General features: G+C 43.0%; 1 protein-coding gene across 5 annotated transcripts; it reads right to left on the reverse strand.

The window, feature by feature from the left end:
- Positions 1-699: 699 nt before the first annotated feature.
- On the reverse strand, positions 700-18,333 carry LOC146609138 (E3 ubiquitin-protein ligase RNF139-like). Of its 5 annotated transcripts, none has more exons than XR_014905054.1 (9): positions 17,892-18,333; positions 10,237-10,892; positions 7,990-8,137; positions 7,766-7,872; positions 7,255-7,506; positions 2,662-3,032; positions 1,455-1,520; positions 1,003-1,129; positions 700-878 (listed from the first exon to the last, which is right to left on the reverse strand). XR_014905054.1 is itself a non-coding variant. In XM_085346023.1 (7 exons), coding segments are annotated over exons 1-7 (1,698 nt in total). In that variant the 5' UTR covers positions 18,055-18,333; the 3' UTR covers positions 1,256-1,519. The 5 variants fall into 5 exon arrangements, 3 of the variants coding, with proteins under 3 accessions (XP_085202149.1, XP_085202148.1, XP_085202150.1); XR_014905053.1 differs by having other exon boundaries at positions 1,396-1,520; XM_085346023.1 differs by lacking the exons at positions 700-878; positions 1,003-1,129 and having other exon boundaries at positions 1,256-1,520.
- Positions 18,334-18,915: the final 582 nt, after the last annotated feature.

The raw sequence follows: 18,915 nt of genomic DNA on the forward strand, positions 1-18,915 counted from the left end.
TACATAAAAATCTGGCATTAAACTAAGGCAGCTTTTCATAAAAATTCATATAAACAGTCAAACACGGTGGCGGTAATGTGATGGTCGGGGGCTGCTTTGCTGCTTCTGGACCTGGATGACTCGCCGTAACTGATAGAATCATAAATTCTGTTGTCTTCCAGAAAGTTTTTCAAGCTCAAGAGCGCTCAAGTTACGCAGCAGCACAATGATAGTGACACATCAGCAAGTCCACCCCTGCATGACTTAAAAACACAAACCTCTGAGAATGCTTTTGATGGACTTCAGCATGACTCTAAAACAAGCTGACTGAATTAAAATCATTTTGCAAAGAACATTTGGCCAAAGACTCATCGCCAGGTACTGAAAACGGCTGATTTTAGCTCTTGCTGCAAATGTTGGCACAGCCAGTTTATTAGGTTTTGTATAACTTTTTATATTAATAAATTAACATTTGAAAACTCTGCATTTGCTTGGGTTACTTTTGTATAATATTAAAACTTGTTTGATGATCTGAAGCAAAAGCACTGTAGGGGTACTTGAACAATCACAAACATCAAAGCTTTTTGTGTGGTTTGAATAAACTCATTAACATTTATGTTTTTCTAAACACAACAACTGATGTGTTCCTTATGAAAAAAATATGTTTATTGTGCATTAACAGAGGACTGTAAACACAAATAATATAACAGTATAAGTGGTTTGTCCTGAGGCGCACAAACAGATTCATAAAAGAATATTAATGACACATCGGTGAGTCTGATGATGTCATTTATTATCAGCTTGAGCTGAAGAAGACTTTGACAGTGTTGTTGTAGATTGTGTTGCCCAGCTCCAGTGGATCCTCCTCCCTCGCTGCTGCCATCACCTCCAGGACTTGTCTGCAAGAGACAAATAGTGAAATCTTAAAATTAAAGGTCTATTGTGTTTAACAATATTCATGCTTCAGTGCGACGTCTGATTGTATCCATTGGATTTATAAAGCATTTCCCTTTAGTGACTCACATGATATGACAGGGCTCATTCCGGTCCTTCAGGCAGTGTCCTGCCTCCCACTTCTTCTTTGTGGGAAATGTCGTTTTAACACATTTGGACCCGGCATGAGTGTTCTTCACACCACACCACGGGGCGTCTGGAAATGAGCAGGAAGGTGGAAATCCATAAATAACATGAATGTAGCATTTAAAGAACTGTAACATCAGCAAAATATTTCTATAAAGTGAGCACAAACCTATTTAATCTAATATATTCCCTCTTATTGGTGATACAGCTTCAACAAGAATATAAAACCAATGACTCCAGAGCTTTAAGAAAACTTTATATTAAAGGTTCCCTGTGTGATCAAACTCAGGCCACATTCTGCCAAAAGCTTTAAAATAAACAGACGGTGTGACTCACCTGTTTCTATCATGAGCCTCTCTGTGGGGATCGAAAATAAGAGTGAAGCAGTAGCTCACCGTCATGTTTCTGCTTCCCTCTGTAGAGTCCTCTGAACATGGGATCTGTCAGATTCACCCCGATGTCTGAACAGCAAGAGGTCAGGATTTATCTACATGTACTGACTCACAGAGTGTTACTGATTGTATCTTTGGAATTAAAGCATCACAGTATTGGTACCAGCATCATGCGAGAGACGCTCTGAGGTCACGTTATACAATAACACTGAACACATTTAGCAGTAATGGATACTTTACTTACAGACAATAGAAACACACTGGAAATACAGTCATATAACAAAACGAGTAATTACAACAGCTTCATTATCGTGCTGATTATTTTCAAAACAGATTATCTGTCTTTAGCCTACAACATAAAAAACTATAATAAACACCTAAATTCTACAACAATCATGTACTGAGTTTAATAACAATTATTAGTTTTAAAGAATTTATTTCACTCCATTGGTAATCTTTATAGTGACTCACTGCGAGGTGCCGCATACTTTAAATACTTCTTTGACATACTTTGAAGCACAGGTAGGTTTTCATTAAGAAATTACTAGATGATTCTTTCAGAAATATTACCAATTAACAATTTTCTGTCAGCTAAGTTACTAAATTGCTTGGACACATCTAAGTACACTGAGAACTGCTCTGCTTTTTAGACATTTCCATTTTGTAGTCGTTAATATTTAAATGAGAGATGAGCTGCTGGATGTACTGATTTGCATCATTTTATCTCAGTTGATTTGAACTTTGTGTAGCTAGGACTACAACCCTACACAGCTTACAGCTGTCCTTAATGAAGAGCAACCACAGGCTGTATGCAGAGGAGCTTCACGGACAGGTAAAGGGTTTGACTTGGTTAAATCTAATATATGGACCAGCACAGAGCTCATGCTGTGCTATAGCTTCTTCATTGCCAGCACAACAGCACCAACTGCTGATCAGCTGATCAGTCTACTGTGAGCTGCCATCATGGCAGCTGAACTACTGTAAACCTGAAATAAAGTGCCCGGTATACTGTATTCCTGCACAGCTGTGAGCCTGTCACTCAGTCTGTTCCTGCCGTGTTGTCATTTTCAAGAAGCTAACTTATTAGCACTGATGCTAACAAAACATGCAGGCTGCTCCGTTTAATAACCGTCAGCAGCAGCCAGTGACACTCGCTCTCTTCTACCTTTTCTGGTAGCGTTTAACAGGCGATAAAGCAGGGGCGACTTACCAATGAATTTGTTTTGTGCCATGGTTGAAATCAAAGTCCTCAATGTTCCTCAGCTGGTCACCGCGCACCTCCGGCAGGGAGTTGATCTTCTTGACGGCAGTGCGGCGGTTGATGAACGTTTTCCAGCCGTTCTTGGCCTGCAGGTAGATGTTAAAGTAAGCGTGCAGGCACATCGTGCAGGCGCGGATCTTGCTGCCTGACTCGAACATCATGGTGTAGACGCCATTTCCGAACATGATGACGCCGAACAGGAACTCGATGATGTTGCCCGTGGAGCGCACGTAGTAGACGTAGTCATCCAGCTTCTCCCACAGGACATTGGAGAATCCGTCAGCCATGAAGAGGCCGTAGACGGTCAAAGACACAACCACCTGGAGAGCAGGAAGCAGAAACGAGAGCTGAATTTAATCAGCAGAGATCAAAGCAGACGAGTGAACGGTTTCAGCTCCTGACAGGGAGCGAGCACGCCAACGGGAAGTTTGACAAACTCTCTGTGGTAGGACTTGACTTAAGCGGCCAAAGAAGTGCAGGAGGCTGATGCTGTCCAGTGTAGCAAGTGGTTTATTCACCATTTGTGACCCAAACAATATTTACAAAAAATAAATAAGAAACTCAACTCCATAGTTAACTCCGTTCAAATAAACATAACTGCACACAGCTACACTGACCTTTTTCCCCAAACACCTGAGTTCTTCTGCTTAAATCGTCCTCTTAACCAAACAATTTCTCCTCTGGACTATTGCATTCAGTAGGTAAGATGAATATTATCGACCTCTACTGCAATTCTTTACTAGCAACATAAACTCTGGTGTAATCCATACATTACAACAATAAATCTATTTCTCTATAAACACTCTAAAATCAACTTTCTTAAATTACAAGAATTCTTCCCCTTCCGCACTTGGTCTCTTCCTGTGACCTCAGATGAACCCAGAAGCTATAAAGCAAGAAGTAAAACTACATTTCCTCCTTTTGTTTCTGGAAGACAGGTAGGTAAGGTGAGTTCTAACTAAACCAATTAACAGTTGAAATAAATAACATGTTAACTTAACAAACTTGTAGGAATTGATTTAAACCAAGATGTCATATTATATAATCTGTAAAAGTGCAAAACACAAACAAACCCGGGATAGTAGATGTTTGCCTACTACAGAATACATATGAAATATGGTTAAATCAAAACAAGAATGTTAACTAAGAATATGGACAAGTGGTACTCTGACCCACACTCTCCTTTAAATTCTGCTCTGTGTGTGTGTGTGTGTGTGTGTGTGTGTGTGTGTTCATGCTTCACTGCATGCTCCAAGTTAATTTGAGAAAGAAACATCCTGCATGCTGTTGATCGCCTGAACTCACAATTCATGTTTTAGTTGAAGTTTGTACATCTCTACTTAAATTGTTGTTCTTTAAAGTTTACTCCCTGAATAATGAACATTCACAAACGTAAAAATGCAACAGCCATACATCCTCTGTATATGTGACACGGAGCTGAAGCTGACCTCTGGTGACAGCTGGAATGTTTTTGGACCCTAAGCTTGAAGTAAACAGTCTAAAAATGTGTCGCCGCTCTCCTTCAGAACAGTTTGGATTCGACACCCACAAACTCGCCATTCCTCAGCGGGTCCCCAGGCTAATTTTAGTCAAGTGAGCATGCCCAGAATATCTAATGTAGGAGCCTGGTTCCATGTTCTTATAGTTACATTTGTCTCTAAGCAGTAGAAACACTAACTTACAAGTACTTTATGTGCAAACTCACAACACTTAAGAATTTACAAACAGTATCTGTGGTTCCTTGTCCACCTCTCTGACTCAGTTTTACTGTTGTTGCTGACAAAGCCTGGCCCTCACCTCAACTCTCCCCTCACCTGTCGAGGAGTGAGTTTGGGTTTTTAGAGACGTGCTGCAAAGGAAAAGTGGTGCGTTGGATTTAGCACAAAACATAAAGCGAGAGCATAACTGTGAAAAGGAATCCAGACAAGTAATCATTTAATCCTGATTATTTCTTGTTTTTGTAGGGCTAAATCATGCTCTTATATGCACATCAATCCGGTCATTATTGTTACACATTTGATTATTTAAGTAACAAGTTTTACTATTCCGGATCTCTTGATCTCTTCTTGACCTTAGGATGTTAATTTCATCCATCCATCCATCCATCCATTTTCTTCCGCTTATCCAGGGCCGGGTCGCGGGGCAAGCAGCCCAAGCAGAGAAGCCTAGACCTCCCTCTCCCCAGCCACCTCCTCCAGCTTATCTGGGGGAACACCAAGGCGTTCCCAGGCCAGCTGAGAGATATAATCTCTACAGCGTGTCCTGGGTCTGCCCCGGGGCCTCCTCCCGGTGGGACATGCCCGGATAACCTCACCCAGGAGGCGCCCATGGGGCATCCTTGTCAGATGCCTGAACCACCTCAGCTGGCTCCTTTCGATGTGGAGGAGCAGCGGCTCTACTCTGATCCCTTCTCGAATGGCCGAACTTCTCACCCTATCTCTAAGGGAGGGCCAGCCACCCTTCGGAGTAAGCCCATTTCCGGCGCTTTTATTCGTGATCTCGTTCCTTCGGTCACTACTCACAGCTCGTGGCCACAGGTGAGGGTAGGGGCGTAGATCGACCGGTAAATTGAGAGCTTTGCTTTTACACTCAGCTCTCTCTTCACCATAACGGACCGGTACAGCGTCCGCATCACTCCAGCCGCTGCACCAATCCGTCTGTCGATTTCCCGCTCCCTTCTCCCATCACTCGTGAACAAGACCCCGAAATACTTAAACTCCTCCACTTGGGGCAGGGTCTCGTCCCTGACCCGGAGTGGGCACTCCACCCTTTTCCGGCTGAGGACCATGGCCTCAGATTTGGAGGTGCTGATACTCATTCCCACCGCTTCACACTCGGCTGCGAACCGTTTCAAGGCAAGCTGGAGGCCCTCACCTGATGAAGCCAACAGAACCACATCATCTGCGAAAAGCAGAGATGAGATTCTGAGACCACCGAATTGAAAGCCTTCCGCCACTTGGCTACGCCTAGAAATTCTGTCCATAAAAATTATGAACAGAATCTGTGACAAAGGGCAGCCCTGGTGGAGCCCATCACCTACCAGGAACGAGTCTGACTTCTTGCCGGCTATGCGGACCAAGCTCTTGCAACGGTCGTATAAGGACTGAATGGCCCATAGCAATGGGCCAGACACCACATACTCCCGGAGCACCCCCCACAGAACCCCCCGAGGGACACGGGCAAATGCCTTCTCCAAGTCCGCAAAACACATATAGACTGGTTGGGCAAACTCCCATGCACCCTCAAGTATCCTCGAGAGGATAAACAGCTGGTCCAGTGTTCCACAACCAGGACGAAAACCGCATTGTTCCTCCTGTATCCGAGGTTCGACTAACAGACGAACTCTCCTCTCCAGCACCCTGGCATATACTTTCCCAGGGAGGCTGAGGAGTGTGATTCCCCTGTAGTTGGAACACACCCTCCGGTTCCCATTCTTAAAGATGGGGACCACCATCCCAGCACACCCTCACTGCACGTTTGGGTCCGCCAGGTCTGTCCAGCGTCCTCCCTCGCCACATGATTCAACTCACTACCAGGTGGTGATCAGTTGACAGCTCAGCCCCTCTCTTTATCCGAGTGTCCAAAACATATGGCCTCAGGTCTGGTGATACGATTACAAAATTGATCATCGACCTTTGGCCTAGAGCGTCCTGATGCCATGTGCACTTATGGACACTCTTATGTTCGAACATGGTGTTCGTTATGGCCAAACTGTGGTTTGCACAGAAGTCCAATAACAAAACACCGCTCGGGTTCAGATCCAGGAGGCTGTTCCTCCCAATCACGCCCTTCCAGGTCTCACTGCCGTTGCCCATGTGAGCATTGAAGTCTCCCAGTAGGACAACAGAGTCCCCAGGAGGGGCACCCTCCAGTGCCCCACTCAGGGACTCCAAGAAAGCTGGGTACTCTGAACTGCCGCTCGGTGCATAAGCACAGACGACAGTCAGGACCTGTTCCCTGACCCGAAGGCGAAGGGAACAAACCCTCTTGTCCAATGGGAAACACCCCAACATACCAGCAGCAAGCCAAGGGGATACAAAGATACCCACCCTAGCCTGACGCCTCTCACCAGCAGACTGAGGAGACTGGTTCCAGAGCCCCGGCCATAAGTTGAGGTGAGCCTGACTATATCTAGCCAGTACCTCTCAACCTCACGCACTGGCTCAGGCTCCTTCCCCACCAGAGAGGTGACATTCCATGTCCCAATTGCCAGTCTTGGTAGCCGGGGATTGGGTCCGCCAGGGCCTCCGCTCCTGGCCGCCGCCCGACTCGCACTGCACCCGGCCCCTAAGGTGCCTCCTGCGGGTGGTGGGCCTACAGGAAGATAGGCCCATGTCCCGTTTTCGGGCTGTGCCCGGCCGGGCCGCAAGGATGTTAATTCATTAATTTTTTTCATTAGTTTGAGTCATGCTGAGTCCAAAAAACCTCACATACGTGAAACTGAATGACTAATATAACGCACAAAAATCTCACAGACTGTGAAAACTTTGGGAGACATTGGACGTCATCAATTCCAGTCAAAGATAAATTGTTTGCGCTCACCTTGAGGCAGAGCTCAACACAGAAGGCGGTGACGGCAAAGAGCCAGGTGTTGAGGACGTAGTGATGCCAGAGGGCGTAGCTGAGCACCACGGGGAGTACAAAGAGCACCAGGGACACCAGCAGGACGGGGAAATGCCGCCGAAAAGAGGAGACATGGGAAGCGCTGAGAGACATGAGGACGGGGTCAGTCATGCCGTGAATGAAGTGCAGGATGGCGGTCAGCAGAAGGCACATGTACCGGCTTAGGCGGACCTGTGGATCAAAACGAAGACTAAGTTACGTGTACGAAGTTATTACGTTATAACCACGGGAATACAGGATTACAAAAGGAACAGTGAACTCTGCTACTGTGTGCAAATGTCATTTACAGTATAAATCATTAAACATGTTTTGTTAGTTTAGAGGGCAACATAACAATTCACACAGAGGTTAAAACAACAGAAAAATGAGAGAAAAACAGTTTGCCGGCTGCTTTGATGGTGTAAACTGGAAGCTCAAATCCGAAACGTACCAGACGTTCCTCAGGATCCAGGGTGCTGAGGCCAGTCTGAAGAGCCAGGATGAAAAACAGGACAGAAGCCTTGAAGCCCAACCGCTTGTCCTCCTCCTCAGTCGAACCTGAAGGTTCAAATTAAGAAAGCGCTCAACTCCAGAAGCATCCAAACAATTACATGAAGGGCAAATCAGGAAGGCTTTTACACCTGCTAGCACTCCAACTAACAATCTCAGTCATACCTATGAAAGCCAGGATGCTGAGACCCAGGTAATGTGCAACAGAGGAGATAACAGCACTCATCCCCAGCACAGTGAGCGTGGAGTCGCAGCCGGAGATGATCAGGTTACTCGTGAGATCCCAGAACACATCCCAGCTCAGCAGGTAACCCTGAAAACGGTGCAGTCACACAGGTACGCGCGTCACCTTTACTCATAATCCCTTTTAGCTTCAGTTCAGACTCTGCAGTCTTTTTAGGTGAGACTTTATTATTAACAGCAACACAGAACACAAAGAAGCAGCTTCAGTAGAAATGAGGTTGTTAAAGAATTATGACCTTGTTATGTAGTGTGCATCATTTTTAACTCCTCTTCAGACATCAGACACTGTTTATAAATTATTAAAAGAATATTTCACATTGAGATTTGTGCATTAATATATCTGTAAAACACTGCAAAGAGCTAATGTGCCAGCTGGACTTTACTTGGCTACAGTACACAGGAAACCTGTAGAGGTCACCTACATACATTTTAGGCTTTCAGAGATATTTTTAAAAACACAGGAGCTAATTTTTAGATATAATTACAGAAATCCAACAGGGGCGCCTGGGGCTGCAAAAGGAAAACTTCTTTCCCCAAACAAATATATGACTTTTGTAAACATTATGATATGTCAAAGACTCTGAATAAGGTCATTAACCAAATATCAATTCACTGTGGCTAACATGTTGTTAGCTTACCTTGCTTATGAAGTGACCATCATATAGCAAACATGTCCTGGAAGTGAAGTTTTTTTATCTAAAAAGTAGGGCTGGGCCATATTATACCGTTCACGGTAATACCGGTATAATGTTAGGCAACGATAGGAAAATGAAATATCGCGATAGAATATGAGTAAAACGCGCATGCGCAGTGCCTTTGTTTTCATACGCACGTGGCCGGTTGTTGAGTGAAACAAATGAACCAGAATTGGTTTGTAAAAATGGTGCGACTTCAGTGATGTGGAACTGGTTTTGTGTTTGTCCGTCAGATACACGACAAAGCACATTTTTTTGCAGAACATGCAAACGGCCGTCGTTATTGTCGTATTTGTCGGACTAAGATGCTCTTAAATCTGGGAATAATCTGGGTCCTAAACTCCGTAACTTCAGGTCAAACGAACACTGCAGCATCACTGAGAGTTAAAAACTGTCTAAATTCTTTCATCTTTAATAAAACGATCAGCATTGCTGCTTTACCAGGTGTAACTATGAAGTTTAACTTCCAGTCTCCAGGCATCCATGAAAACAAAATTTATTACATTTAACGGAGTTAGAAGTTAGCAGGAAGCTAGCGGAAGTTAGCTCGCTAGTTTTGCTAGTTACCTAAGCATGATATTGCATGTTCTGACTGAGAGATTTCTGAAAAAAATCAAACGTACAGCTCTGCTATCACTTCCAACATAAATGAAGACAGGAAACTAAACAGCAGTGACGTTTGTAGGGTTACTGAAGTTGGGCTAGCTGGTATATAATGATGTGCTACGTGATCGCTAGCGACACAGCTATGTTAGCATAACATAAACAGTGAAGCTGGAGGATGAACACTAACACTTTTCCACTTATAAAAGTTAACGTGAAGGTTCCTCATGGTTAGAGACAAATGCAATCGCATGGCAGGATGCTGTAAACGGACCAAACTTCAGTCAGGAGAACAACTGAGATAATCCATCCACAATACGAGGTTAGTCATTCATATACTGCAACAACATGGGAATAGAGCAGCTGCCAGAGAATTCAGCATTAATGAATCAATGGTACAGAAGTGGAGGAAGCAAGAAGAATGAGTTTAATAAAGTTTGATTTATCTGACTGCTTTGTTTCGCTTAATGTGCCTTATAATCCCGTGCACCTTATGGTCCGAAAAATACGTACTGCACACTGCAGTTTAATGTTGCAAAGCACCTCTTTTTAACTTCAGTGGATATTATACATGGTTATGCTCAGGATATGTCAGCCCATTTCTACTGGAAATGCCTTTTGGTTAAACTTTCAGCAAGGAATTTGCATTTGCACTGTTACATTTTTATAAAGCTTTAATGTACATAAAAACCAGCTTCTTGTTGAAGTGAAAATAAATGGAAGGTTGTCTTTTTGTGCTAGTAATGTTGTGGAGTTGTATTTTGTCTTGCATCAATTATATCGTCAGTTATATCGTTATCGCAAATTTTCAAATATATATCGTGATAAATATTTTTGGCCATATCGCCCTGCTCTACTAAAAAGCATTTACCTGTGCATCAGAGCTCCCATCTGCAGCTCCACCTGTGGCATCTCCGCTCTCTCTCCCCACCGCCTGCACCACGTAAACCAGTATCAGTGCCTGGGCTGTTACCCGGGTCAGCCAGAACACTCGAAGCACATCAGGGAACCTGATCCTCTTCCACGTGTCTTCCAGCAGCAGCTGGAGTCCGTAGATCCTGTACATGTGCCGTACGAGCAGGTAGACGTACCGGCATGAATAGTAGAACCATTTGAGCCTCGTGGCGAGGCAAACGGCTGTGCTGAGAGCCAGCACCAGGCCCGAGAACATTGCCACCAGATGCCTGACATCTGCAGGAAGTTCAATCATCAGCCCCCACAGAGGAATCATGATGTCCAGGACCACCAGCGCAGCAAACACCGACTGGAGGTTAAGCAAGAACACATAGCCAATCCCAAAGACGAGCTGGACCGCGGCCATGCCCAGCCACAGCGTCGGCCCGTTTCTAGGCAGCAACCTGAAGCCCAACGCTGCTTTGTAGTAGGCGTTGTAGAAGTCCATGTGGGAGGTGGCGTAGTAGTTTATGAGGACTGCTGCCATGCCAAGGAGGACAGCAAAGAATAGAGTGTAGAACTTAAACAAGGCTTTCTGAGAAAGCAGCAGCACCACAGTGGAGATGAGGACACCTGGAACACACCGGAGAAGCAGTCAGAAAGACAGGAAAGGCAAATATTTCTCACTGCAAACTGAACAAATGTCAAATGTCAGCTAACTGTAGCTTCCAAGTTTGTCTGATTATAGTGAGTATTTAGATCAATCTTTGTGAGAAAACAACAGATGCAGCACATTAAAGAATTTTGGAGCAAAATAATCAGCATAGAGTTGAGTAATCCTGATAAGTAAAAGGCTGAACAAGCAACATACATAATATAACAAAAATAGAAAAACAAATAAGAACAAAAACAAACAAAGAAATGCCTTTCACAGTCCATGTAATGCTACGTGTGCATTTGATAACACTATGATAAACTGATCGTACATACTGTAGAGGACCTCAACCAACCTGAGCCTTACTGCTTTAATATAAAGTTGTTCAAACATCTGGCACTATGGAGTCTCTGTTCCTGTACTAAACATAAAGAAACACGGCTACAGAAGCAAACCCAACAGCTACTCTCACTCCCTGTCCATCCAAACCCAGAGCTCTTGGCTAACACTTTCAGATGGCCCGAGCTGCTCAAAGGTCTGCAAACTGGAAAACTGAGGTACATAACCTGTTTGTTGACTCAACACAGAGAAGCTTTACTCTGTCACAGTGATGAAAACGAGGAGCTGTTATGAATTACGGTGTGTAGAGGAAACTCAAAGTTAGTCAGGCTACAGACTTATTCTATCAATAAATAAAAAGTGAAACAGATTTTTGTTAGTAGCAGCTCTGGTTATTACACAACACTAGTCCAGAATGTAATTCCCCTGTCCGAAAATATGACACGTGCCAAGACATACAAATGATGTGCATAAAGTGGGACACCAGGTCAACACACGTTGATATAAAGTCACAGGTACAGAGTTCAGACCAGAGAGCAGCTCTCTGGGTACAGTTAGAGGAGAAGAAGCGAGGTTTGTCAGGAAGAAGGACCTGAATATGATCCATCTGGGTCCAAGGTGCCTCTGAGGCCATCCGTGACACCACAAATCACACTTGTGACAACACACCTTCACGTTAGCCAGCTAGTTAGCTTGCGAGCTGATGGCGCCAAAGCAGCGTAAATTAGGGTTGAGGTGAAGCAGTTAAGCAGCGTGTCAGACGGATCTGCCCTGTGTAAATGTAATTGCTGGTCGCTTAATCAGCTTTAGCCTGTCTGACAGGCATACATGCCAACCCTCCCGATTTTTCTGCGAGAATCCCGAATTTCAGTGCCCCTCCCAAAAATCTCCCGGAGCCACCATTCTCCCGAATTTCTCCCAATTTTCCTTCCGGACAACAAAATTGAAAAACCATATCCCAGATTGGCCCAGCCAATTCCAATTTCCAACAATGGCTACTACCACTGGAGCTACTTAGTTTAAATATTACTCTTATTAGTCTTTCGTGGTCGCAAAATTAACTTTTAACATATTTTCAGGCGAGAATGTAGCTGTGTAAACTTCAAATATCTGAGCCGGGGAGAACTCCCGGCACATCGTTTTCAAACCGCCGCAGTCTTTTGCCTCTCAGGTTAAACATGATATATAAGTCACTTAAATAACTTAAACATCTTTTTGTTTGGCCTTTTTCAGTGTTTTATTTTTTTCGTGAGTTAATCGGTTTGGCTGACATTAAAGTTATTAGATTCGATTAAATAAAATGTAATAATCCCTCGGGAGGGTTCCTGCGGGGTTTTCACACAGCTGAATAAACATCAAAAAGAAAACTGATTAAATAGAAGTGTGAGATGGTCGAAAATTTATGCCAGCGTTCGGTTATATTTTAGATAGGAAGGAGCAGATGCCAGAGTTTCACTCCACCGAGAGAGCTTGTCATGTAATTCTGAAGGCTAGACCGTGTCAGTTCCCAAATAGACAAAAACAAACTAAAAACCAGTGATAAACAACTTAAACATAAAAAAAAAATCACAAAGAAAAAACAATACAGTATCCACATCTGATGCAAAGAGTAAAACAGTGAAATGTGGATTATTAAATATTAGGTCTCTCTCCTCCAAGTCTCTGTTAGTACATGACTTAATAATTGATCAACAAATCGATTTACTCTGCCTCACAGAAACCTGGTTGCAGCAGGATGATTATGTTAATTTAAATGAATCAACACCCCCGAGTCATTCTAACTACCAGAAACATGGAAGCACAGGCCGAGGGGGCGGTGTGGCAGCAATTTTTCACACCAGCCTATTAATCAACCAAAGACCCAGACAGACTTTTAATTCATTTGAAAGTCTGATGCTTAGCCTCGTCCACCCCAGCTGTAAAACTCAGAAACCAGTCGTACTTGTTATCATCTATCGTCCACCTGGGCCTTACACAGAGTTTCTGTCTGATTTCTCAGACTTTATATCTAATTTAGTTCTGAGCTCAGATAAAATAATTATTGTGGGTGATTTTAACATCCATGTAGATGCTAAAAATGACAGCCTCAACATGGTATTTAATCTGTTATTAGACTCAATTGGTTTCTCTCAAAATGTAAAAGAACCCACCCACCACTTTAATCACACTCTAGATCTTGTTTTAACATATGGCATAGAAACTGAACATTTAACAGTGTTTCCTGAAAACCCTCTCCTGTCTGATCATTTCCTGATAACATTTACATTTACAATAATTGATTACACAGCGGTGGAGAGTAGACTTTATCACAGTAGATGTCTTTCTGAAAGTGCTGTAACTAAGTTTAAGAATATAATCCACCCACTGTTATCATCTTCAATGCCCTGTACCAACACAGAGCAGAGCAGCTATCTGAACGCTACCCCAACAGAGGTCGATTATCTTGTTAATAATTTTACCTCCTCACTACGTACGACTCTGGATACTGTAGCTCCTGTGAAAACTAAGGTCTCTAATCAGAAGTACCTGACTCTGTGGTATAATTCTCAAACACGTACCCTAAAGCAGATGACTTGTAATCTGGAGAGGAAATGGCGTGTCACAAATTTAGAGGATCATCATTTAGCCTGGAGAAATAGTTTGTTACTTTATAAGAAAGCTCTCCGCAAAGCCAGAACATCTTACTATTCATCACTGATTGAAGAAAATAAGAACAACCCCAGGTTTCTCTTCAGCACTGTAGCCAGGCTGACAAACAGTCAGAGCTCTGTTGAGCCAACCATCCCTTTAACGTTAACTAGTAATGACTCCATGAACTTCTTCACAACTAAAATTTTAATCATTAGAGAGAAAAAAAATTACCAATAATCATCCCACAGATGTAATATTATCTACAGCTACTCTTAGTACCATTGATGTTAAGTTAGACTATTTTTCTCTAATTGATCTTTCTGAGTTAACTTCCATAATTACTTCCTCCAAACCATCAACATGTCTTTTAGACCCCATTCCTACAAAACTGCTCAAAGAAGTCCTGCCAATAATTAATGCTTCAATCTTAAATATGATCAACCTGTCTCTAATAACCAGCTATGTACCACAGGCCTTCAAATGGCAGTAGTTAAACCTTTACTCAAAAAGCCTCTCTAGACCCAGCAGTCTTAGCTAATTATAGGCCAATCTCCAACCTTCCTTTATATCAAACATTCTTGAAAGAGTAGTTGTCAAACAGCTAACAGATCATCTGCAGAGGAATGGTTTATTTGAAGAGTTTCAGTCAGGTTTCAGAGCTCAGCACAGCACAGAAACAGCTTTAGTGAAGGTTACAAATGATCTTCTTATGGTGGGTAACAGGTATCTCCGAAAACGTTAGAGTACTTATGCAAATATGTGATGTCTTGATGAATCGAGCAGGTATTTGAAGTTTAAAGATATTTTCATGCGAGAATGGTGCTGTGTAGTGATGTGACGTTCTGTATCGAGGCTTCGAAGCTTGTGTCGAGTAATGGAGGGGGCGTTTCCGCGATGCGCGTATCAAGGCTTGCTTCATTTATGGGAGGAGCTGAAAATGATGACGTCCGAAGCCTCGCTGCCCGGCTGTACCACGTGACTGGTTCATGAAGCGGTTCGAACTTTGCCGCGAGATATGACAGCGATATAAACCCCTCAGACTCCATTCAAAATCTAGGTGTTTGATGGAGAGTTGCGGTTAGTGAGAGTTTGGAGGTTTATGAGAGTGAGGAGAGAAAGTCAGGAGAGAATGGAGCCAGCTAGGAAGAGGAGGATGTCCTCGCCTGTGTGGGAACATTTTGATTTTATTCCTCCCAACAAGGTATGTAAATTTCTACAGAAGATGTATTTTCATAATACTGATGGTGCAATAAAACTTATGTTAAGCTGTCTTGACTTTTGTACAAGGTGAAGTGTTTGCTATGTGCCAGGGAGCTGGGATATAACAACAACACCTCATCCATGCTTAGGCACTACAGAGCTTTGCATGAGAATAAGGGGAACACCGATTGTGGAGCAAGACCAGGTGAGCCATCAAATGTCATGATAATATAGCATGCTGTAATGTTACTAAATGATATAACAATATTATACAGCTGTAATAAGTTACGTGTGTGATATTTATATTTGTGCTTTGTCTTTATTGTCTTTCCTCAGGAGAACAATCTCCAATAGATGAAGACCTGGTCAGCATGGTGATTGAGGACTCCCAGCCATTTAGCATTGTGGAGGACAAAGGATTCAAAAGATTTGTTAAATCATTAAATCCTAGCTATGTTCTCCCCACTAAAGGTTATAAAAGCAGTGAAAATTTAGTTTTTACTGAATAAAATATGGGCAGGACTGACGCCTCAGTGTGTAGCTGTCCATACCTCAACGTTACAAAAGCACAACTACTGTCCACACCCCAACCACACCTCACCTCACAGTAAATGATCATTTCCATTTTAAACATTTCCAAATGATCATTTTCCATACTGCCAGTATAAATATACACAGTATACTGCCATCACTACAATATAGATGTTTTAAACACTCCTTTTGTTGTTGACATTTACAGGCTGTGTGCAAAAGGCCACACTCTTCAAATTCATGCCAACTAATATTTTTCCGTCCAGTAGGTGTCCTACTAGAGCAAATGAAGCTTCAAGAAGCTTTGCGCTGGGGTGAACCAATAGCTAGGTTTCATTTGACGTAGACGTGACGTCGACGTAAAGCGCGAAATTTGACTGGCGGTCGGAAGTGAAAAAGATAAGCGCAAAATCACAGACAGACAGTACGCAAAATGCCTATGTCCTGTTGTGTTTACGGATGCTCCAGTAGGTCGACCCGAGAAACTGATAAACGGTATTTTAGGGTACCAAAAATAGCCCAACAAAGAGGAGAAAAATGGAAAATTCTAACCGAAAAACGTAGGAAAAAATGGATTTTAAATTTACGTTTACAGTCGGGAGGAGCAGAGTCTGCCAATGCCCGTGTCTGCAGCGACCACTTCGTCAGAGGTAATGTTATGTTTGCAAACGAACTTATTAGCATTAGGTTGTCGTTAAATTCTCGTTTACTTAGTGCTTTTAAGTTAGTAGTCTAATATTGACTTGATTGGGACTATAGGCTGCCCAAGTGCCTATAGAGAAATCATTATCTAGGTGATGACATGACTGAATAGTTCTACCCTCTATCTGAAAAATGCATCTGAGTGTCATGAGGGATCTAAGGCAATCACACAAATTCTTAGCTGATGAATTCTTAGCTAAAAGAAAACACTCTCTCCCCACTACTACTGAAGTACACCTGCAAAATGCTAGCAGTGCCCTATGCGTATATGTGTGTGTGTGTGTGTGTGTGTGTGTGTGTGTGTGTGTGTGTGTGTGTGTGTGTGTTCTCATTGCAATAACATCCTACTTAATTAGGCTACTAACCCTGCCATACAATTGCAATGAGCTGCAATCACTTCTCCATCCTCCTTTGCAATTACCCAAGTCTTCAGAGGTGTCTCGTTAGACCTCTGAGAATGGTTTACCTTGAAACAAACAACTGTCACTCTAACGAAGTCCTAAGGATGTGGCATGTTTGTTGACGTTAAAGCCGCTACCGCTAACTGTTAGCGTGTTTAAGATAAAGCAATATAAGAACAAACACTCACCCTTGCAAACACCAAACTGTATCCATCACGGAGACGTTTTGTTCCAAGGTTGTGGACCGACCCGCTGACAAAAAAATTGTACGCCTCCAGACTCTTGAAAGCTTTCATTTGCTGCCTAGTGTAGTAAGAAGTCTGGAGGACCAAGTAGTTGGTGATATCCACAGCCTCGATAGTAGGCAAATCCTTTACTTCTGTGGTGTATTCGGACATTTTCAAAGAATACGGATCACGTCCGATATATTTTTTAACTATCTGTTTATATCTCTCCCGAGAAACGGGGTCTAAAGTTGCACAATAGCTGCTCTCCTGACTCTCCACAGTGTCCTCCATGTTTACTTCCGCCCTCCACTCAAAAATCGCGCTGCCTCCGCACGTCATCAGAACCACGTGACCGCAACCCAACTATTGGATGAAAAGCTTCAGTGCTTCATGAAGCTTCATCTGCCCATCACTAGTGCTGTGTAAAGTTTATTTTGTAACTCAGAAAGAGTAATATTTCAAACTCCGCCACTCTGTGTTCCTCCGTCACTGCCTCGTTTGAGTTTTGGACGAAATGGATTCTGGGATATTGCATTTCGTCATTTCGAGCTGATTGGAGACCAGAACAGCGAATCAGATTTTTTTGCATCCAAGTCTGTGATTGGCTGGTTTTGTGGCACAAATATAACGGTGAAGTTGAGCGCGCGCGAGCAACACATTGAGAGCGAGCGCAAATGCAAAAACTGAGCGAGAGGGGCTGCTGTTGTGTGTATGGATAATAGCAAACACTGAAATACATTTTTTGCACGCAGGAATGAATTTTGTTCACTCAAATTCAGCTTTAATTCGCTCAAAATAAATTTCTCCTCAAAATACAACACTTGCACCTGCAAACTTTTCTTTACGTGCGCTCAGAATAGTGGCACAAAAATAACGCCATACTAAAGCTGCTAGCTCGTTGCTGTTGAGGGAAACTTAAGCGCTCCTTCATGTTAAAAATACTTACCCATGACTCTGACAAACACCTTCCCCATCGCCCCGGCCCAGCCCGAGCCAGGGTCGTAGTAAGAGTTAAAAATGGCGTCGATAATAAAAATACATGGAACTCGCAGAGCCACATCCAGCACCACCAAGGCCTGCTGGCCTATCCGGGCTTGGGTGGACGCCATACGGCTTTAGCGGAGGGCTTTTTACAGTCCTGTTGGGACCCAGCTATCCATGTAACGCTGAAATACGTGACGAGTCACCCGGCAGCAGTCCTTCGTCTTCAGTTTCGCTTTGCCCAACGTTTACTTGGCAGCTGGAAGCCTGCATCTGTCCGCCATGTTCGTCCACCTCAACCTCCTGTTGCTTCTCCGGGTTACAGCCGGCAGCCGGTAAACTTCACGCCCCCATCAGACCCGGCGCTGTCCGCTGTCACAAAACCAGTGAAGGCATCTCTAAATGTCAGTTTGTCAGTGCTGTGAAAGTGCCACTTGACTTCTTTTTTAAAAAAAAAAAACCAAAGAAGTTGCTAGGCTGTTACGACGTATCGCGTCAGTGGGCGTGGCAGCTGACGTAACATTTCTACAAACTATAAAATTACACAGCGTCATTTTTTTCTGTGTCCTGTTTGCTACATGTTTTAATGTAGACGTTATTTTGCTTTCAGAGGATGGTTTGCTAGTACAGACATCCATAAATAAAATATAACACAGACTTAATATAATAGACCATTATAGAAGTATATTAAATATATTTCAGTTTACCATATTTAGATTTCAGATTAGTTTTTATACCTTATTGAGATATTTGTTGTGTCTTATCGTATTTGATTTATTGAGCTAAAAACAAACACATTTCAAAGACTTTGGGATTTCCGAACATCTCGAGGATCCACAAAAGTTGTGGGAAAATATTCTATGGACGGAGAAAACTGAAGACAAAAGTTAAAAACTTGAACTTTTTGAAAGGTACAAATACAAATACTGTTACATCTGGCATTAAACTAAGGCAGCTTTTCATAAAAAGAAGGTCATATAAACAGTCAA

Source organism: Diplotaxodon limnothrissa, linkage group LG22, assembly GCF_057381915.1.
Source record: "Diplotaxodon limnothrissa isolate DT_005_m linkage group LG22, D_limnothrissa_male_GT1.1, whole genome shotgun sequence".
NCBI lineage: Eukaryota > Metazoa > Chordata > Actinopteri > Cichliformes > Cichlidae > Diplotaxodon > Diplotaxodon limnothrissa.

Coding starts and splice junctions, on each gene's coding strand:
- LOC146609138 (XM_085346022.1), bottom strand. CDS start 18,054: ATGGCGTCCACCCAAGCCCGGATAGGCCAGCAGGCCTTGGTGGTGCTG. Junction 10,893..17,891: donor GGTGTTTGTCAGAGTCATGG/GTAAGTATTTTT, acceptor GGTGTGTTCCAG/GTGTCCTCATCTCCACTGTG. Junction 3,033..7,254: donor GTGTTGAGCTCTGCCTCAAG/GTGAGCGCAAAC, acceptor CCTGCTCTCCAG/GTGGTTGTGTCTTTGACCGT.